The sequence below is a fragment of the Microtus oregoni genome, unplaced genomic scaffold (genome assembly GCF_018167655.1).
Source record: "Microtus oregoni isolate MIOR12 unplaced genomic scaffold, Mior012 000003F_ref0000135, whole genome shotgun sequence".
Taxonomy (NCBI): Eukaryota; Metazoa; Chordata; class Mammalia; order Rodentia; family Cricetidae; genus Microtus; species Microtus oregoni.
This window is the reverse complement of record NW_024543062.1, coordinates 61,979,557-62,001,329: the sequence shown is the minus strand read 5'-3', so window position 1 is coordinate 62,001,329 and position 21,773 is coordinate 61,979,557. Positions and strand designations below refer to the sequence as shown.

Here is a 21,773-nt window from a genome sequence, read left to right as displayed (position 1 = left end):
AAAAAATGATTGAGGCTGCCTTTTTCTTTTTAGTTTTTCGAGACAGGGTTTCTCTGTAGCTTTGGCAGCCTGTCCTGGAACTAGCTCTTATAGACCAGGCTGGCCTCGAACTTGCAGACATCCGCCTGCCTCTGCCTCCCGAGTGCTGGGATTAAAGGCGTGCACCACCACCGCCTGGCAGATTGTTTATTTTTATTTATTATGTATACAATGTTCTGCCTGCATCTATGCCTGCAGGCCAGAAGAGGGCACCAGATCTCATAGATGGTTGTGAGCCACTATGTGGGTGCTGGAAACTGAACTCAGGACCTCTGGAAGAGCAGCCAGTGCTCTTAACCTCTGAGCCGTCTCTCCAGCCCGAGGCTGCTGTTCTGATGAGACGCACAGGAACACCAGCCATTGAAATAAACTTCCACTTTATTTTACCAAATATAATTTATCAGTTAAGTCGACATTTGTCAATTCAGTTATAGCAACTATAAATAATTCTCTTAAGACACAGTCCTGTAATTTTTGAAGGATATGAAAGTAAACTAATTTTGTTTCTTCCAGTCAGGCCAAAAGTACATGCAATAGGTGCAACCGGGGGGAAGAGATGAATCTTCGACTGAAGTCAACTTCCCTCTCACGCCAGTCCTCCTCTGCTCACAACTGCTGGGTGGGTGTGCCTACCTTTCTGTTTTCTGGGCAAAGAGGGATGATCCAGTCTCTAGACAACCTGATGCAACACCAGAAATCAGGATAGGGTAAGCGGCTGGGGAGCCTGGGGTCACAGTCTCGGGCTTTGATGCCTATACAAGCCTGTGTTTGGGGGTGGAGTTAGGCCAGAGGGAAAAGCAGAAACAAGCCCAGATTGGTATTATTCTGCTCGACAGAACTTCAACTAGAAGAACCTCTACGACTCCTTCCAATTCTAAGGTTCTATGATTTCAGGTAATGTGGGAGGAACAAGGGTGTGACGTTTCCGTAGGTCCAGGTACAGCTTAACCCTTTTCTTGCACGGCGATCCTTAGGCTACACAGGGGAAGAGTCTATGGGCTCCTACAAACAGGCTAGGGAGCAGCCCAGTTGCTGAGCTGTTTGGGGAAGAGATCCAGTTTCCTTCTGATCATGTACAGGCAAATACCAAAGCAGCCAACTAATATCCAGCTTGCTCGTTCTAAACTTTCCTCTGAGTATGTGGTGAGATGTATGGGGGGTGGTGTGAAACTGCCAGCGCAATGGGGCCGGTAATCACTGCGGAGTCTGGGTCTGGAGGTCTGGAAGAGGGAATGAGGCAGACCTTGCCTGGAAGTAGGCACAGATACCTACAGCGAGGGAACGTTTACTGCCAGACCGAAAGGGGCACATGGCCTCTGTAACCTGGGGAATGAGGTGAGGTTAGGGCTGTGACCCCCTCAGCACTGGCTGGTCAATGCCTGGCACCGGACCTAACGCGGTAGGCACCCCGTGGCTGTTGCTCGGTGGAGAGGCTCGTGGAGGGAGGCTGAGATTTGCTGAATGAGTGAATGGGTAAGGAATGTCAGTGGACAGGAGCCCAGAGAAAGGCCGACTGACCTCTGTTCAGGAAGCGACAGAGGCCAAGACAAACCATGTGGTTAAACAGCAGTGAGACACCCGCAACTCTCACTGGTCTCATTTGTCACGTTTCCTTGTCTTGTCCCCAGTCTTGGAAGCCTATCATCCAGTAAGCTGTGGGGAAAGGGAGTGCTTGGGGACAATCAGAGAAGCGGCCTGAACAGACACGAGGGTCTCTAGACTCAGGGGGGCCTCTGGAGACCTGTGCATGGCAGTGATCCATGGAGAGCCCAGGCCACCGCTCGTTCAGCTGGACAGCAATCGGGCAGTTGGGCAAGGCACACGTACACAGATGGAACCGTCGGATCACCTGACTGCGTGCAGGCTGGCCCAGAACAACAGGGCTGTGATTACTAGGAGCTGAAGCCGCTTTCTCCTGCCCAGGGCTTTGAAGTTGGTCCGCTTCTATAGAAGTACATATATGTGTGGGAGTGTTAATTAGCCCTCATCCCTCTGTTCAAACAAACCGAAAACAACCCAGAGCCCACTTACACAAAGAGTTTCTCATTAGGGCCAGGGCTGAGGTCGCTAAGGCTAATCCAAAGGTCCCCAGATGCCAGACAGAATGCCAAGGTCCCAATCTACCTCACCAGGAGGCACCCACCATGGAATTGCACTTGGTGATTGTCTCAAATGTCTACGTTTCCTGCTTATTTCAGTCCACCTGTCCTTCCTGAATTCTTGCTATCCAAACTTGGCTCAATGTATAAAAATTCCCATTGAAAATAATGAGAATTTGGTATCAAAATGAAATCCCAGAAAGACGTGGGAGTGTAGTGTAGGGTGGGGTGGGGAGATGAAAGGGAAAAGATCCAAATAGAATAGAAAGTGCAGAGGGGTAGAGAATGGGCTGAACGGCTAAGCTAGTCCCCAACATCGGTGTCTCTGTCCCCAATGAGCCAGAGGACATGGAAGCTGAGTGCTAGGAGCCCAGTGCCAAGCAGGTCCCCCAAAGCTGTCAAGTATGGGATGGAGAAGTTGTCCGGGTCCAGGCCCCGACCCCACATCCAGTGCACCATCCAGTCTGCAATGTACAGGAGAATCAGCACCTGGAGAGACAGAAAGGTTCTGCCTGTAACCACCCTCCACCTGCAGGGGGAGCCAGAGGCCACATGACTGACCTGTTCAGTGGATCCCAAGGCTTGGCGGGTCACAACCTTTTTGCCAGGACAGCTCACACTAAGCCGGGGGCTTCTAAGCTAAATCCTGCCCTTACAGGAACTCTGTCCTTGCCTCTAATTCTGGATCAGACCATTCTTGAGTTACTGCAATTCCTGCCATGCTGGCCTCTCCAGGAGCCTGGTAGGGGCTGGCAGTTAGAGCCAGTTTCTCGCACAAGCATCTTCCTCCTTCGTCACCTGGATAACAGCTGACTATCCAACCTGCTTTCTCTTCACCCTTTCTAACCCGTTGCGGTCTCAAACAATCTAAGTTTATTCTAACATCATCTGTGAAAAAGGTTTATGAACAAGTCAGCTAAATATAAAGTCAGTAATGATGCACAGCCGTTCAAAACTCGTTCTGGATTAGCTACTACTCTGGGTTTTTGTACTTTCTGTAATTACAGATGGTTGAGAATAGCAAGATCAGAATCTAGGTACTGGGTCCAGGACCAGGAGTATCAACTGCAGTGGGGAGTGTGTCACAAATGCACAATCCCAGGCCGAACCCCGGGCCTTCCCAACAGGAGTTCACATCTTCATTGGATTTACATGCACTCTGCCACTGGGGCTGCGCATCATCTAGAGCGCTAGTGCCTGGCTGAGGGGTTGAGGGGTCTCCACATGACCGTGTCTGTATGAGAATGAGATCCTTTCTTTCTTTTTAAATTGTTTATTTGTATATGCATTAGTGTTTTGCCTGTATGTATACATGTCTGTATGAGGGTGCCAGGTCCCCCAGAACTAAACAATACAGACAGCTGTGAACTGCTATGTGGGCGCTGGGAACTGAACCTAGGCCCTCTGGAAGAGCATTCAGTGCTCTTAACCGCTGAGCCATCTCCATCTCTAGAGAACAAGACACTTTCTAATGGTTAGGCTCTGCCATGGTCAACTGGGAGCATTTATTCTTGTACTTTGTAAAGACTGTGGTATGAAAGTTCTGCCTTAAGGGACTCAGGTGCAGAAACCAGAGATTACTATTCTAGGGCCTTCCACATCCGCCCCCGCGCGGTGCACAGCCACCTTGGATTCCCCTGGCTCTGGCCCTGGCCCTGGCCCTGGCCCTGGCCCTGGCTCTGCAGTCCAGCCTCCCTGGAATGTCACAGCCCTTTTGACAGCTGCAGCAGAGTACCACATTAAGAGTGTGACTAGATGCACTAGGATGGAAATGGCAGCAGCTGTCTTCACATCTAGCCTCCTGAGTCGCGCAAGGACACATGCCAGGACAGGTGCACAGCGACCTGGCAGAAGTCTGCTTCTCCACAGATTTAGAGGAGGAGGCACAGCTAAAACTGACCTTAGGGTCTTCCCAGATAGGAGACGGGATGAAGGTTTGGCCTTGCACCTAGGTGAAGGGATGAGCTGAGACAGCCACAGCAGCCCCTTGGCATACCTACGCTCCTTTCCCGTCACTGGTGCACCTGATGGCATTTGCAAGGGTGCACGGTGATTTGGGTAACTTCTGCTGGGAAACAGCGTATGGCTCTTTCCGAGATTCCTAACACACAGCTTTCCTAAGGACTGAGTTGGGGGTTTGGCGGGATAACTGTTTACCAACAGGAGAATGGCTTAATCAAATCCAGCAACAACACAGGGAGAAGTAGCACAGCACTACAGAACAGCAAGGCTGGTGAGTCCTGAAGCTGGATTTGTCTCTAAAGTGGTTTGACGCTTGTTCTAGCTGTGTAGCTGTGAGTCCTTTATTTAAACGAAGCCCAGAATGCACACCAGTCAAGTGGAGCTTTGGGGCGAGGCCCAGCAAGGTGCAGGAGGTGCAAGTCTCCCTGTCAGGCACCCTGTATCCACCTGTCTGTAACCCTGCCGCTGGTCCATTGCTCTCTCTTTGGAAATGTATGACTGAGGCTGAGAAGGGACTCGACTAGGCTGAAGTCACACAGCACGGCAGTAACTCTTCTAGAGTCACCACCTACCCTCCCTGAGTCCTGGCTAGCGGCTGTCCAGGTACAGAGACCAGGCCCAGACTTGGGGTTCTGATTCCTTGTGGGCGCCTGGGCTCTCCCGCTTCCACGAGGCCATACCTGGAGCAGTGCAGCTGTCATGTAGAAGATGATGAAGATGAGCGTGAGAGTGGTGTGTCCACCCTGCATACAGCTGATGGTGTAGAGGAACACCAGGTGCCCTGGGACCACGAGGAGGAAGAGGACCCGGGCTGAGCGTGAATTCACGTCTGGAAGAGGAAAGAGGAAGACAGGAAGGTCACAGGATGGTCAGTGCCATGTTCTAGGCCAGCACACAGTTGTGTCTCCAGAGTGTTTCAGGAGAAGACAATGTCTCCTCCAGGCCCGACTCTTCAGAATAGCAGGCACAGCCCAGCAGAGGAGAACCTTTAACCAAGGGCCCCAGGTGACTCTCTAGTGAAGGTCCTGTCTGTAGACCCCCTTCCTCGAGGCAGGGATGGACCCGGGAGGCTGAGATGCTGTGCTTACCAGGGCTGAAGAAGGTGGTGCATGGACTGGGGCAGCGGCGAGGAGTTGGCTCAGAGTTCTCCCCAGGCATGCCGTTCATGTGGAGGAAAGTGGAGATGCGGCTGGCCTGCACAGCCACCAGGTTGCCCCCGACACCTGCAGAGAGACACACAGGACTCAGACTTGGAGTAGGAAGGGCTGGGAGGAAGCCACCGTATTCTCTGTCTTTTATCTGCAGAGGCCCTGCCTTCTGCTCTTATTAGAGTCGATGCAGACATAGCCCTTGCCCTTGTGCCAGGAGAACAGAACGTGACGGAAGAAGACAAATATTTCGCCGCTTCTTAGGAATCCTCTAGGCTCTCAGTTTTCCTTACGTGCAGGCGTGATGGTTCCACGTGCCCCTGAAGTGGCTCTGAGTGTGTTGGCAGGGATATAGCCTGACTGTGTAGCACAGACACCTGCTTGCTCCGGAGCAGACCCAGGCAGGCACCCATAACCCACAGACTCAATAACCAATTTCCAGTGGGAAGTGTGACTTCGAATCTGGTACTGTCCCAGTAAATTGCCAGTTACATTGTTTGCCTCTAACGTCACACCCCACCCCAGTCTCTGCACTTCTCAGCTTTGCCCTGAGCCCTGAGCGGTGGACGGCTGCAGGCCTCACACCAAATCCCACGCTGGATGTCTTTACTTCACTTGTGCAGCGGGGGGCACCAGCTGAGCAGCAAGAGGGGTCTAGTGGGTTTTTTTTTTTTTTCTTTTCTAGACCCTATTCTGTTTTTGGGCAAGAGCTCACTCTTGCAGGGGGTAGCCTGGAATTCTAACTGGACCCCCACAGGATGATGTCTGGGTCCCCTTGGCCCTTCAGGGCTAGAGACGTTCATGTTGATAATTTCTGGGGGCCTCATGGTCCCCTGTTGGTATTTTACCCCACCTCTGTCGTTAAGTCTTTTCCTCTCTAGCCTGCTGGAACCCCGAATGACACAGAAGCTGTGTCCAGCTGTCTGCCAGCAGCTGATGCTAAGGTCTCACCATTAATCACAGGTGTGAAGACGGCCATTCCTGCAAAGTTGGGGTCTGAGACAGTCTTGTCCAAGATGAGGCCGCCCACACTAAAGAGACACAAAGACAAACGGATGAGAGCCATAGGCCTATTTTTTTTACCTAAACATTTTTTCCGCTCCCCTCTTTTCCTCCCCCTCCCCTTCTACCCTCTCCCGTGACCCTCATGCTCCCAATTTACTCAGGAGACCTTGTCTTTTTCTCCTTCCCATAGGCCTAACGCTGGGGACAGGGCAGTCAAGTGGCTTCCAGGAGTCTCTCCTTTCAGCCTTGGGTTTTCTCGCATGTAGCAGTTGCTGCTCATCATCTCCTGACTTGGCATAGTGACGCTGGGACAAGGTGTGAGTGGAGCCACCTCCCGTGAGGGCCATGGTCGCATGCCTGCTCAGCACTCATTTCTGCTATGGTAATGGCACTGGCTCCAGCTCTTTCAGACTCAGTCACTGTGATCCAGGTATCGCTGCTGCAATTGTGGCTAATCTCCCCATCCAACCAGACAGCTGCATTCCCAAGACTGAATGACTGATTCAAGGACAGAACTGTGGCCAACTGAACAGGAAGCAATGACATTCTATACTGGGCCTTTGTGCAACTGTTGGGGGAAAGCCTCTCTCCTCTTGCTGGAGCTGGGAGGAGCCAGAAGGGTGGAAAGCTGGACTGCTGATCACCACAGGGAAGGCAGAGTGGTAGACTCCCAGGGTCTCAATAGTACTGCGTGTGTTCCTGGATACAGCTGCTTTTTGTAGTTCCCAAGGTCAATACGTCCTGCTTTGGTTCCTGTCACTTGCAATAGCAGGACACATGCCTGACACTATGGATGCATTTCCAGTATGTACTCCATTTTTCCTGCTCTGGGACTTCAGATGGGGTCTACAGTGAGGTGGGAGGGGCACAGGGGTGTACACTCGGGGCTCCAGCCTACCTGCTGATGGCCATGGCAATGATGACGGGCTCCCAGCCTGAATACAACACCTCCCGTGTGGCTGGGCTCCTTCGGGCCAGCATGACCCAGATAGGCAGCAGGGCCACGAAGAAGGCACACACCAGGGGGTAGATATATCGCCAGTGCTCTGAGAGGGCAGAGAGCAGAGGGAGATAAGCACCAGGGCCCCAGCCCCCAGCTCCTCCAGCTCAGCCTGCAGATGTCCTGAGACCAGCCCTTCAACCTAAGTCTACCCCGGATGCCTGGAAGAGCATCACCCCACCTCATCACCACTGTGCACCCAGGAGGCAGCGAGGCCAGAGGAGGAAACAAAGGCAGAGAGTTCTCATTTTCGATTTGAGACAAGGCCTTGCTATGTAGCCCAAGTTGGCCTTAGCCTCACTCTCTTCTGGTTTTCGCCTCCCGAGTGGCTGGGATCATAGGCGTGCACCATCACGACCAGCTCAGGCAGTAAAGTTAACAGAGGCAGACGCCAGACTGTGTGTGTCTTGGTCTGATCCCAGAAATCCCTCCCCTCCCCCTTCTTCAGTTTACAAGAAGATTCTAGTCTTCCACTCTTTTCTTTCCCCTTTCCACATCTCATCCCTCCAAGAGAAACAAAACCCCTAGGATGAAGCAGGGATGAGTTCTGAACCTCTCCCTTCTGCTGCCTGCCTGTGAACGGAGATGAGAGCCTGTCCAGCCTCCCCAGGACCGGGAGGTGTGGCAAACCGTTCATACAATTAACAATACAGCGAAAATCTTCACGTCCCCATCTCTCCCAGAGTCCATCCACGCCATTCTCAGTGGCCTCAGCCTTACTCAGTTCCAGGTAGAGTCCCCAGCTGATGCCCGAGAGGAGTGCCAAGGTGATGAGGTCGCCCAGGCTAGCAGCGATGGGCGTGGCCACGTTGTCTGGGTTGATCCCGATTTTTCGAGACCCAATGATAACTCCAATCATGATCATACCTAGTGAGAGGCAGGCCACATGGGGTGAGGAGGAAAAGAGGAGCCCCAATCAACAAAAGATGCCGGGCAGGGTCAACACCCCGGGAGCAGCATCCTCACCCCTGTGCCTTCTTCCCTCTCTTACCCAGCACCAAGGAGGCAATGAAGGCTGTGGCCACGCTGCTGGCGCACAACAGGAAGGCATGTGGGATACTAAAGTGGCCATCAGGGATCCAGCCAAAGACGACGGCAGCGATGGATGCCAGAAAGCCCACCACCGTGGCCTGCACCTGCGGAGAGACGTGGTCATGCGGAGAGCCTGGAGCAGAGTTCCCTAGTTGAAGTTACCCAATGGACTCTTCCTAACTCTTAGCAAGCAGGCAGGACTGGACTCTACAGCCCTTGCAGGCTAGAAGGAAGCCTTTCTTTTGTCTTAGTCCTGACCCTAGTACAGGGTAGTGCACTGTGCAAAAGCCCAGGACATGCTTGCTACTGGCTGACTGGAGATGAGGTGAGATCAGTCAGAGCCAAGACCTTGGACCTAAGGGGGAAGACATTCGATCTGTGTGGCCTCTGGGGAGATGGGACAACACTGGCAGAGGACACTCCAACACTCACGAGTCTGATTCTACCGCAAAGACTGGTGCAGGCTCAAAAGCCTCTGATCCATCTAGAGCCTGACATGTGACACGGAAGCTGCTGAGGTCCTCCCTATCCTGGCCATTTTCCTGAGTAACTAGTCACCTCCTAGCCTACTTTACAGGATGCTGGAGAGCCTCTTAGGAGCCCGCTGGGCTGACCTAAGCCTTTCAGGGATTCCTGACTAAGGGGATGCTTAGCTTATTGTCTCTGGTCCATGTTTTCTTACCTGGATGAGGGCCATATTCCCCGTGATCATCCGCCAGAGTTCCTTAGGTGTGTCCATTTGTCCAATATTGGCCTGGAAGGGGGGGGGGGTGAAAGGTTGGAGCTTGCTGCACGGGGCCTGGGGTTCTATCTGTTAGACTGGATCAAAAAGCAATGCCGATAGCTTAAGATTCTGGGACTCGGCTATGAAAGCATCCAAGGCAGATGAGTTCCAGGATGTGAGGGGAGCTGAGATAGATTCCACCCTGTCTTGTTTATCCAGCCAGCACGATCCTTCAGGGATCTGCATGATGCTGAGGCAGCTTGTTCTCTCAGGGAAGGCAAGGTCAGTTGTTGGTCCAGGCCTGAGGTTGCCAGTATTTGGAAAGGAGTGGGTGGCACCAGCCAGAAGAAAGGAAGAGCAAGGGGAGCGTTAGGCTGGCTGCCCTCTACACTGTCTTCTCCAGAACTGGTCACAGAGGGTCATGCCTGGTCTCCTGAGTTCTAACACGTCATGCCTCCCAGCCATGGCTGTCTATTGGGCTTAGTCCACGAATGGCTGTGGCAGACAGAAAGGACTGTGGGAGATGGAAATGCCTATTCTCTCTCGAAGAAGCTGTGATGGGGAAGGGGGATGGTTGGGAGGGCTGTGGGGAGGGCCTGGCTCTGCTCCTGCCCAGCTGCAGAGTAGGGCTGGAGATCAGAGGAGGCCCCCACCTGTGTGGCTGGAGGGACCAGCGTGATGCCTGCCTGTCGAAGCTGCACAAACAGTCACGAGGCAGGTTGCAAAGCAGGAGGTGGGGCAGGCATCCAGGGAAGGCTGGGACATCCAGAGTCCAAGTCTGGGAACCATTCTGGGCAGGGAGCCCCTGCCTGGGGACAGGACACCCAGTCTGGGATCTCCCTCCACGGCTTCCCTTCCCTTCACATGCCCAGGCAGTCGTGTGGACACCTACTTGTCTCTATCTTCTCCCATTATCTTCTCCCTGCCCCTCTCCCCTGCTCCCCACAGCTAGGACACTCACTGCAGTGGACAGCCTTGATGCCAGGGTCATCTCCAAGTTCCCTTTGAGCCCCAGCAGTGCAGGCACCAGGATGAAGACCTCTGTCACCTTCTGGAAGACCTCCCAGTGCTGTAAGATAAACACAGAGCCCAAGAACCTCAGTACCTCAAAGGAGCGGCACTGAAGCTGAACAGAATGTGGGGTCAGGGGACAGGAGGGAGAACAGGACCAGCAGGGGCTAGCACACAAGGCACCCAACCTCCCTGCGAGAAGCCTGGGAGTACAATAAGCCCAAGAATTCCAGAAAGCACAGCCCAACCCCCTTCCAGAACAGGAGAAACTCCTAGTCTGATTGTCCCTTCTGTATGCTTTCGTGGGGACACACAGAGGAATCACCCCAAGTTGGCTTTGCCTCAGAACCCCTTGGTAATGTTCTTTCAAACAGCACTCTGCAGCCCCCTTGCCTTCATCCAGTTTCTCTGTGGCCTCAGCCTTGGGAGGTGTTGTCTCAGCTGTGGAGAGCCGGGCTCCACAGGACTGGGGCTGGGGTGATTAGAGCGTTTGTTTGGTTTCTGTTTCCAAGGGCTTTGGGACTCAGCCACAGTAAGTACTTTCCTTAGCAAGCTCTGCATTTAGAGGGTGCTTCTCCTATGGTAGTTGGCAAGAGATTTTCGACTCCTCTCTATGCTCCCATCATCTTAGCTAACAGAAGCACATATACCCCTGTTGGGAGAGACTGGGCCTCGGGAGACGCGGGCTCTAGTCCTAGGTCAGTCGGTCCTGGCTCTCCCATCGACTTCTTTGGCTGACATATGTTAATGTATTTTCTTATCCAGTCACCTCAACAAGCCAATGAAGAGCTATTTTTATTCCCATTTTGCACATGAGAAAACCGGAGGTTCAGAAAAGTACTAAGAGGCAGGTGGATTTCTATGAGTTTGAGGCCAGCCTGGTCTACAGAGCAAGTTCCAGGATAGCCAGGGCTACACAGAGAAACCCTGTCTCAAAAAACCAAAAACCAAACCAAACAAACCAACCAAACAAACAAAAAACCAAAAAGAAAAAAAGAAAAGAAAGTTCTACCCCAGGTACTGTAGGAATCCAGGCTGGCGACTGAAAGCCCCCTTAGTTGTGACCAAAACTAAGGCTTTCCTAAAGAAGTCCAGGTTATGCCTCCCTTCCTGGCCCTAAAGGGCCATGGGGCTTTAAGAATGGAAAGTTTGCAGGTTCGTAAAAGGAGGAGGGTGAACAGCAGGCAGATGAATATGAAGGTTGGTTTGGGTGTCTAGAGACGGGGTGCTGTGATGGGCAGGCGCATAGACACAGGCGCACAGATAGATACAGGGAGGGGTCTCATGCTGTCTTCTCAGCATGCTTCCTCACAGTGGCCAGCTGGGCCCTCAGACAGGTTCTGAAGACATCAAGTTCCTGCTCAAGCGTTCAGTTCAGGGGCCATACTGGAGCCCACCAGGAAACTCCAGTCCCTCTACTCTATGCTCAAGAGCAAGGCTGCAAATCAAAACCACCTGTCAGGATGGCTAAGAGGACAGACAGAAAACACCACGGACTGTACGGACATGGAGATCAGAACACGTCTGCATTACTGGTGGGAGTATTCAGCTTCTATGAAAACAGTATGGCGGTTCCTCACATGGGAAATGAATTGTATGTGGTGGATATGCTTGTATCCCCAGCACTGGGGAGGTAAAGGCTTTGCTGAAAGCTCATGGCCAGCTATCTACATAGCAAGACCCTGTCTTAAAAAATAAACAAGCATGGTGCGTGCCTTTAATGCCAGCAGTTGGGAGACAGAGGCAGGCGGATCTCTGAGTTTGAGGGCAGCCTGATCTACAGAGCGAGTTTTAGGACGGCCAGGGCTACACAGAGAGAAATCCTGTCTCCAAACCAAACCAAACCAAACCAAACCAACCAAACAAGCTGGGGAGATGGCTCTGTCAGTCAGGTGCCTGTCACACAAGCCCAAGTACCTGAGTGTGCATCCCTAGAACTCCTATAAAAAGCCAGGCATAGTTGTGCATGTCGTAACCTTAGTACTAAGACCTGCGGGGCCCTGAGGATCACTAAGCTGCCAGCTTAGCCAACCAGTGAACTCCAGGTTCAATGAGAAACTCTATCTAAAAAAAAAGTGGAGGCAGTCTGGAGAGATGTGACTGAGACCACTAACTGTAATTGCAGAAGACTCAGGTTCCTCAGGTTCTAGTCCCAATAGCCATATGGTGGCTCACAACCGTCTATAATCCCCCAAATTTGACACCCTTTTCTGGCCTTTCCAGGCACAAGGCATACACGTGATGCAGACATAATGTAGGTAAACCGCCCCCTCCATACTACCAAAAAAACCCAAAACCAAAAATAAAATAAAAAAAAAAAGCAACAACAAACGGGTGGAGAGCAGCAGAGAAAACGTCCCGTGCTGACCACTGGTTTCCACGTACGTACACATACCCATATAACATGTACCCAACCCATATAATACATACACACACGGTAAATGAATGACTGATTATGATCTAGCAACCCTAGTACTTCCCCTGACTACTTACCCTCAAGTTCTAAGTGTTTATCCAGAATAACTGAAAGCAGGATCTTGAAGGAATGTACTCCTGCTCACGACAGTCCAGAGGTGGAAGCAATCTAACTGTCCATCAGTGGCTGAGTGGGCCAGTGAGATACGGCACAACAATACTGAATGAGTCAGCCTTGAAAAGGAAATCCTGTCCCGTGCTACCAACCAAACCAGTCACAACAGGGTGAATATTGTATGATTCCACTTAGTCCACGCTGGAGTAGTCATCGAATTCATAGAAATAAAAAGAGAATTGTGGGTGCTAAGGACTGAGGGCCTGGAGAAGGGAATTAGCATTGTGTGGACGTAGAGTGTAAGTTAGAAAAAAGGGAACTGAGGGCACACTTCAAGGTCACAGTATAGTTTCACATTGCGTGACTTCCTGCAACATTAAAAACAAACAAACAGGGGCTGGAGAGATGGCTCAGAGGTTAAGAGCACTGAGTGCTCTTCCAGAGGTCCTGAGCTCAGTTCCCAGCAACCACAAGGTGGCTCACAACCATCTGTAATGAGATCTGGTGCCCTCTTCTGGCACACAGACAGATAGAACATTATACACATAATAAATAAAGATCTTAAAAACAAACAAATAATCTAGATAGCATGTCTGTAATTCTAGCAGTCAGAGGCTCAGGCAGGAGGATTCAGTCTGAAGATAGCTGAAAATACAAACAAAGCCGGGCAGCGGGACGCAAGCCTTTGATCCCAGCACCGCAGAGGCAGGCGGGTAGCTTCAGGGCCAGCCTGGTCTACAAAGTGAGTTCCAGGACAGCCCGGGCTGTTACACAGAGAAACCCTGTCTAGAGAAAACACAAACCAATACCAAAACCCAAGATGCATGAGGCCATCAGAATGGACCGGGGACAGGGAGCAGAGGCTGAAACACTGGGTGGCCCTATAAGGCAAAGACCTTGACTTTTTGTTAGTGTCATGGGGTGTGTGTACCATGAGTACAACAACTCATTTCTTCAGAGCTACAACATCCCCCTGCCTGAGCTCCTGGGCCTAGGATCCTTTTGAGCGTCTCCTAAGGGACTTAGGCTCTTTGAAGACTCCTGCGGGGGAAGAGCACTCCCCCTCACGCCCCCTCTACAGCAGTTCCCACCCTTCAGTTAATGCTAGGGAAGGTGAGTATCATCTCCCCTCCCAGGCAGCCCCTGGGAGGTGCCTCATGAGTTTTGGGAGTGTTACCACTACGATTCAGCTTCCTTTGCTGAGGCCCAAACAGCCTTGCCCCTCTCAAACTGGATAGGCAGCTTCAGAGAAGGAAGAAGTCTTCCCCTCCCTTGACAAGTGTGCTGACTGTGGGCTTCTGGAGCGCTCTCAGAACACAGCCCCACGCCTTATCCTCACCCAAATGCTTGCCTACCTGCGCCCAAGCTGCTAGCTCTCCAGATGGCGAGGGCAATGGGGCATACGCCAGTAAAAGAGAAAAGTCGCAGAAAGGAACACTCCAAATATAAGCAAGGGACATTTTCTGAACTGTCTGTAAGGAGTATAGCATGTCTTTATTTTATATATACATAGGTGCAGCTGGGCCTGGTGGTGGCATATGCCTGCTTGTAAGCCTACCATTCAGGATGATGAGGAAGGTTGTGAGTTTGAGTCTAGCCTGGGCTACACAGCAACACGATCCTGAAAAAAAGAAGGTATAAAGTTCAGTTAACCCACCCCCAGCTGCCACCACGAGCACCCCTATTCTTCTCCTTCCAATGCATGTGTGCTCTCTGCTTTTAACTACAGGGGGATCTAGAAGTTGTGGGGTTTTGGAAGGGATGAGATGGGACAGACGGGCAAGGAAAAGGACCAGGACCAGTAGAAGTCTTCCCAACTCACAGAGTACAGCCTGGAACTCGCAAGACCTGACCCTATGACCCAGCAAAGCCCTAAGATGGCACTTGGAACAGAAGAGCCAATCCCTACATTTATTTTTCCTACCCACAAAACCCTCTTGAAAATGTCTGTCAGGCTGGGGGTCTACGGCCTGTATGGATGCCTGAGAAGCAGAGCCAGCCAGAAAGCATGGCCGTCCTGAGGTTAGGGGCTGAGGACAGAGTGATGTAGTTAAGGTGGCGGCCTAATTCAGGCTCATCCTGTTCACCCTGACTTGGAGCGCCTGCCCCTGAAGCCAAACCAGTCAGCTAAGCTGTTAGTCAAGCTACCACCCACACCTCCCTGTATCAATGGGGATGGAACAGGGTCCAGCAAGCTGCTTGGCTTGAGGGTTAGAGAGGAACACTTATGGATTTTTAATTGCTCCTCAGAATCCGGGCCCCTCTTCTCTTTGTTCTCTCTCTTTGACCCCTGATATGCGATGAGATAGCAGCCTCCACACTCAAAGCTCACCCTGACTCAGGGCAGTGGCCAAGCCTCACAGCTCAGAGGCCTTGCTGCGTGTGACTCCTTCCTAGGCCATCCAACCTGCTCCTCCACCTGCAACCTCATTCGGCAGAGCCTCCTGCTCCGGAAACACACCAGCAAGCAGCGAGGGCAGGAAGAGATGGAATGAAGGCACTCAACGGGCCCAAACTCTAGGGTTAGGCACCATCTCGGGTCAGGCTGGACCACCGCGTTCATCTGCTAGAGCCTTGTCCCGGGCATCCTGCAGGTATTCAAGCAGAGGGCCTCAGGGCACTGCCTGAAGGGACAGAGCTGTGCACGGCACACAGCGTGACAAACACAGGAGGCAGAGATGGGCAGGGCAGAGGTGATCAAGGGAAACAGGATCTGAGCGTCCTGCCCAGGGGCTCCAGCCGCCTCCCACACCTCTTCCCCAAGGCCAAGCTGCTGAGCGCGCACTTCCATCTCTGAAGATACCAGAGAAGGGGCCTACTTTCTGTGGGTACTCAGCAAGTAAGAGTGTGTTAAAATGAGAGGGAGTCCCCCTCTTCAAATCTAGTTGAGAGGTCTAACGGAGATCACGCACCGCCTCCTGCCACCCATTCCTCACCAAGGCTGAAAGACACTAGACGTGACGCCCTGCAGAAGCCCAGGACAGAGCTGGGGGAGGGTCACAAAGCACAGGCAGCTAGAGGCTTCCGTGCAGTCTTTTTCTGAAGGCAACACTGGGCTTGGTCCTACTTCCCTTGCAAATACCGGCTGCAGTGGGCAAGTCACAACAGACTACAGTCTCCTTCTCCTTTCATACTCTGGAGAAAAACCTAGGCTCTCTATTTTACTGTGGGGGCTACTCAGAGTGAAGCGAGAGGTCAGACAAGAGACAGGAGCGGGTCTTCTAGGAAAAGCCCAGTCTTGGTTGCTGTGGAACCTTGGGCCAGGGAGGTATCTGTACTGAGGTGCTCCCAACAACAGGGACCTTGAACAACCACCAGAGGGCCCCATCTTGGGCCCTTCTAGACTGTCTCGTGCAGGTTATTTTATCCTGTGAGGGGAGCACAGGTGTGACTCCTGTATCCAAGAGCATCTGTTGCCCCCCATCGCTACCCTGGATGTAGAGTGGCTCCCTGTCCTGTCCTCCCATTCACCAGCTCCAGTCATCTTGCTGTGGTCATCCGTGGGCCCTGCTTTAGCCCAGCTGTGGTGGGACTAGAGGGGGAGGGGCCCAGGAACAAGTCAGTCAGTGCCATCTACAACAACTGAACCCTAGCTCTGCTATGAGTCAAGATGCCACACCCAGGGAGATGCCAGCCCTCTGTGGGCATGCTGGGGGTGGGGGGGGGTTCCAGGTACCCATTACCTAAATCTCTCAATGTCTCAGGTCCATGGGCATAAAGCGAGACATCAGAGGACTGTTCCTTTCCTGGAACCCTGACACATGGGAGGGCAGGGACTGATCCTCCTGGCCCTTTGGCTCTGGTTCGCTTTAAAAGCCAACACCAATTGTCCTGGTTCCCAGTCTGCCCTGTTCTTCAAGACAAGACAAAAACAGCAGGCTCCTCACGGTCTTAAGCCAGGTTGCAAATTCCAGCCATAACAAAGGTTACTGACATAGGCTCTGGGAGAGATGAGCAAGCAGCTATCTATGGCTCGGTTTCCCATCTACAGAATTGAGATCGATGCCTTTTTCCTTTTTAGGCTTACAGAAAAGCCCCCCAATACCCCTTCTCATTATCACCATCATTATTCAGAAACTAAGTGTCTCCTAGTTCACCCCAGGATGATGGTTCTGTAGCCCCCTGGTTTTCGCCTTGCGGTGCTGGGGATGGAAACGGGGGGGGGGGGGGGCTTTGTGCACGCTGGGCAAGCACTGGACCACTGAACTGCATTGTCAGCCCTGAAGCTCTTTATGGGACTAATCTAGAATTCACAGAGTGGTAATGAGAATGAGGGCCTCAGAAAGGAGAGGCAAGGCAGACTCTGTCTTTCCTCCTTCCTCCTCCTCCTGCTCTTGGCCCTAGGAAGAAAAGCGACCAGCAGGGGAGGAGTCCCAAGCTCTGGACTGGCCTCCTAACCTCCGTGTAGGAACAATAACAGGTCTGAGGAGAGGGGAGGCGGCCAGCGCCGGGCACTCTCGCCAGCTACAAATATCCTTCTCATTAGCTTCCAAAGTTGGAAGCTTCTCTTCGAAGACTCAGGGTCTACATGCACATTTTAGACAGCATCTACAACCAACCCCCCCCCCCCCCCGAGACGGGCCCGGGGACCCCTACAGCACGGGGAGGTGATACTGAGCTTCATACCCTTTAGGGTGACAGCATAGTGAGGGAAGCCTGGATGGGGGAGGAGTGGTCTCCATGGACACAGGCCAAAACACCTGCCTCTGTACTTGGATGGAGCCAGTATCTAGCAGCCACTAGCCATATCCTGATTAACAGACGCACTTAGCACTGGTAGAAAGCACAGTATGCCTCCCTGAGCTTCAAAAACTTTTACTTAGAAACAAGACTTTCTCTCTCCAACCTGGAGGCTCTTGGTAAGCCCTGACTCACAACACACTCAATACAGCAGGCTCCAGGTCCTACCAACTCTTACTGTTCCTTCTACCCTGTATCCCGTTGCCGGGGCCCACAGCAGGTTCGTGACAGACGAGGAGAGACGGTTCTACCCAGGTCTGGTTATGTTTTGTTCCCATCCCCAGCACTTATAGCCTTTTCAGATCTTACGCCACATTCCCAAACCATCCTCACTCACCAAAGAGACCGTGCCAAGGATGCACGAAGACAAGCAATACAAAATGCCTTAAGAGCTTTCTCACTGGATCAGAGACTCTCAAGACAGCTGAGTAAATTCCTGCCCAGCAGGGGAAGGGAAGAGAAGGCTTGAAAAGGCGCTTTCTATGATGGGTATCCTTGAAACCGCCAATAAGGGGAAGGGAAGAGAAGGCAGACATGAAGGGAGAGCCATCTCAACAGCACTGTGGCATCATGGCAAGCAACAGCCCTGCCCCTCTCTCCTCCTTTCAGCCTGAGAACTGGAGTTTAATCTGTTACTGTTAGGCAATACTGCCCCGACCACCTCCCTGGGGCTACTTGGCTTCTCGGAGGCTTCTGTAGAAAGTAACAGAGACAAGGATGAAGCCAAGGCTGTGATCCAAAGGGAAATAGTATTCTAGGAAGCAGCGGCTGCTTCTGACGCCAAGATGAAGAGGAAGTTTCCCAGAAGGCCGAGGAAGCGAGGGCTCGCGAGCAGAATCTATCCTCCTCAGGTCTTACCTGAACAATGTCCAGCACCATGCCAGCTGCCACAGTCCCAAACCCCGCCAGGAGGAAGGGGAACAGCACTTGCAGGCCAATGGAGAAGGAGGTCTCCTTGAGCGGCGAGGGTGGCGCAGGCCCCCGGTCGGTGCTGACGTCGTCACTTTCGTTGCTCTGGCTCCCATTCTCCAGCAGCGCGTCCTCCTCCCGAACTCCCTTGGCGTTAGCTCGAGACTCAATCACCACCACCTCCACCCCAGCCCCATCAGGCCCCAGGAACTCTGAGGTCCCAGCCAAGGGCTCTCGCCCAGGGCCATCCGAAGAGCAGGGTGAGGGAGTAGGGCCAGTACCATTCGGCTGGTGGATGTCCTTTGGCTCTGGCTTAGAGGACATGACAGGCAGGGAGGAGAGGAGGGGAGAATTATTTATTTTTCTTTCTCGCTCCGACTCTAACTTGGGAAAGAGCTTAGTCTTGGGTTGAACCCAGGCTTGAGTGCCGCAGGACCTCTTCCCACGGCTCTCCACTCCTGCCTGGCACTGTAAAAACTGATCTACCAAAAGGCAGCCCCATCAAGCAATGCAGCCCGGGGCTGGAAGGAAACAAACTCTTCACTCCAGACGCAGCAGCTGCCACTAGGGGTGCGGGTGCCTACCCCCAGCTCTGCACTATGTAGGGGGGTAAATCTTTGGTTCTCAATGGCCAGCTCCTCAGAGCAGGGGCATGCAGAAGAGAAGGGCTCAACCTGAGTCTGGAGTGCCTGATATTGCAACCCTCTCTTGTGAACGCTGAAATGAGTTCCGATTGTTCAGAACACAGCCTCAATCTGGGGCTGGGGCTTCTTCCCACTCCTGCTGGGTGCCTTCAGCTTCTGGCAGCACCTTGGGCTCAGCTGGTCCCAGCACAATGTCTGCTGTCTTTCTCCTCTCTCCCAGAGGTCTCCTCCCTTCTTGAGAAGATCTTGTACTTTCTCAGTTGCCTGGTCCTTAAAGTCACAAGAATTTGTGTGGAACACCTTAGGTGGGAGGAAGGGAGAGAAGGAGAGAAGGAGAGAGGGAGAGAGGGAGAGAGGGAGAGAGGGAGGGAGAGAGGGAGAGAGAGAGAGAGAGAGAGAGAGAGAGAGAAAGAGAGAGAGAGGAGCATGTCAGTACATAGCAAAAACCAGTTCTTACAAGGACAATCTCCAGCACATGATGTAGTCTGTTACAGAGGTGGCTATTTGCTATTCCCCCCCCCCCCCCACTAAATTTACGCTGTCCTGCCCACTTCATGTGGAGGCCCAATAGGTTCTTGTCCCAACAATCCCCCACCAGACAGCAAACCATGACTCCACAGGAAGATGCTGTGTAGGAGACTTTGGCATTGCCTTCTGAGCCGCCTGGGGTGGGCAGAAATGTTCTCAGGGGTTGTCTTCTCAAATCTTGATCAGAACTCAGTGTTAAGTGTAGTTATCTTACTTACTTTAGTGGTAAGTCACAAATCCCCTACCCAGTCACTATTCTGGGAATGACTTTTCACAAGACAGCCGTGGAAAGGCAGAGCAGACAAACAGGGAGACTGACTGTCCAGAGAAGCATCCCCAAACCTCTAATTGCCCTGGCCCCCTAAGAGGGAAAATGCCAGCAGGACTCACCAGGCAGCGGGGCAGGGCAAGCCTGCCAGACCAAGGCCAAGAGCCAGAGGCCTACTTACTACCTACTTCTGCCCTTGAGAGTCAATAGCATTACAGAGACCTCAGCGGCTGGCCCTGGTCTGGGCTCTTGTCTGTATTTTTCTCTCTCCTCTATGCTTGGCTGAGTGAGCTTCAGCTAGGGCATGGCAGTTAACTAGGTTGAAGAGACAGAGGGTAATAAAACTACCTACATATTTCGGTTACCTAGGCTCCCCCAGTTCCCGAGAGTTCCTAACAGCTGGACAGAGCACAATTCTTAAAAACAAACAAAAGTATCAGTAAAAGGTGGAAAAGGAGGAAAGAAAAACCAAGGAAGGCAAATATAAGAGTCACAAGCTAATAGGCATTCACTCCCAAATCATGTGTCTGTCTTCCCCGCTCCACTTTTCTTAAAGGAATCCCCCCCGGCCTTGATTCCAACTTGTTGCATCTCACCAGCATGGCTCTCAAAAGAAAAAAAAATTCCAGAGGGTTTTGCAGGTGTGATGAACAGGCTGTTAGTATTCCCAACACTCACGATTAGTCAACTCCGGTTTGGTTAAGGCAGACTCAAACTCTAGAGTCCAAGTTATGAGTCCTCCATCTACTCGGTCGCCAGCCAAGCCACCTTAAACACAGCACCGTTGTTTTCAAAGATCCTCACTGTGAGTCCACAGCGCCCATGCCAGAAAAGTTTCTGAGTTCGTTCGTTAAAACCTGACACCACTACCCCTCCCATCTCGCTGGCAGGCCACTTTGACCTGGAAGGGGGCTAGGAAGGGGGCAGGCCAGTCCCTCAACTACATCACCAGTAAGGCCACTACCGATGGGCCTGGGGCCCTAGGACGCCCCATTTCCTTCCCTGGAGGGGATGGACAAAATGACCTGTTTGGGCATCCCCAACTACAGGGGTGGGAAGGAAGAGTAACTGGCCGGCTTCCGCCGCCTCCCTGCAACTCAGACTCTGCAAAGGCGCTGCGTGCTAGAGTCCCCGCTTTCCCCCCCACCTAACCCCAGACCCAACAACACTGACCTGCGCCTCGATGGGGATGAAGGGCGCCTGGAGAGTGGCAGCAGGGGCCCGTGGTATCGGGGTGTGCAGGGTACCCCCTCTTTTCATCACTCCTCCCCCTCAGCCGTCCTCCTCGAGCCCCAGCGTGTGCCCCGCTACACTCCCAGCCAAGGCGAGCGTCCAACCGCGACACCCGGCTCGCTACATTTCGCTTCTGCCTTCCTGCGAGGCCGCTGCTCCGATTCCACGATGGGGAAGTGGCCTGGAGTGCAGGATATTCCGCCTCGGGCCGGCGAGGACCGGACGGGGCCTGGGGTGCCGAGCTCGCTCACCCCCAATCGCCTCTTGCCCACGGACTTGGACAAGAGTGGTTGGCTGTGGGTGGCAAACGTGATCTGGGGCAGAGCGGGTGGCACCCCCCTCCTCCATCAAAAAATAGATTCTGGATGGACAACTGCATCAGCCAATCAGGGCAGGAAGAGGGGCGGGCCCCGCCCAGGCCCCGCCTATTTCCCGCGCTCCGTGAGCGGGGGGGGGGGGGGGGGGGGGGGGGGAGAAACGCAGCAGAGCTACGGGAACTCGGAGTCGGAGGGTGGCGTGGGCTCGCGGTGCTCTGGCGCGCGGGCCGGTGGTGCGCGCCTGAGTTCTCGTGGCCTCGCGAGGCGAGCGAGCCTGTACACATGTCCCCTGCATCTTGACTCTCTGTCGTGAGCCTCTAGCCTCCGGAAGACCCGAAACCACCCCCGTGGGCTGGCCAGCTGGCGATCGCCCGTGCCCGGCAGCCATCGCGTGTTCCTTCCCTGCGCCCAGTCCCTACCTTCTTCTTGGGCACAGTTTCTTTTCCTCGGGCTCGTCATCTCTCTCTCCAGGTTCCGCGTTCCTCTCTGGGCGTCTGACCAAAGGAATCTGCCTTAATAAAGTTTCAGCCTTCAAAGGGGTGGGGATGGGCAGGCTGGAGGGAAAATTTGTTAGACTCACAGCT

General features: G+C 53.0%; 1 protein-coding gene across 4 annotated transcripts; it reads right to left on the bottom strand.

Moving 5' to 3' along the window:
• Window positions 1-383: 383 nt before the first annotated feature.
• Slc41a1 (solute carrier family 41 member 1) lies at window positions 384-21,683 on the bottom strand. Of its 4 annotated transcripts, none has more exons than XM_041648430.1 (11): window positions 21,609-21,683; window positions 18,149-19,143; window positions 9,971-10,078; window positions 8,968-9,039; window positions 8,245-8,389; window positions 7,974-8,120; window positions 7,152-7,299; window positions 6,200-6,279; window positions 5,189-5,323; window positions 4,781-4,929; window positions 384-2,627 (listed from the first exon to the last, which is right to left on the bottom strand). In XM_041648430.1, exons 2-11 carry the CDS (start codon window positions 18,521-18,523, stop codon window positions 2,442-2,444), a joined length of 1,545 nt encoding a protein of 514 aa, XP_041504364.1. In that variant the 5' UTR covers window positions 18,524-19,143; window positions 21,609-21,683; the 3' UTR covers window positions 384-2,441. The 4 variants fall into 4 exon arrangements, with proteins under 4 accessions (XP_041504364.1, XP_041504361.1, XP_041504362.1 ...); XM_041648427.1 differs by lacking the exon at window positions 21,609-21,683 and adding an exon at window positions 20,813-21,216; XM_041648428.1 differs by lacking the exon at window positions 21,609-21,683 and adding an exon at window positions 20,813-21,216 and having other exon boundaries at window positions 18,149-19,113.
• Between the last annotated feature and the right edge of the window lie 90 nt (window positions 21,684-21,773).

What these genes read in the sequence shown, in the direction of transcription:
- Slc41a1 (XM_041648430.1), bottom strand. Translation starts at nt 18,523, where the DNA reads ATGTCCTCTAAGCCAGAGCCAAAGGACATCCACCAGCCGAATGGTACT. An exon ending in GGAATATGGCCCTCATCCAG is followed by an intron (nt 8,390 to 8,967) that starts GTAAGAAAACAT and finishes GTCTCTCCGCAG; the next exon opens with GTGCAGGCCACGGTGGTGGG. An exon ending in CTTCACACCTGTGATTAATG is followed by an intron (nt 5,324 to 6,199) that starts GTGAGACCTTAG and finishes GTCTCTCTGCAG; the next exon opens with GTGTCGGGGGCAACCTGGTG.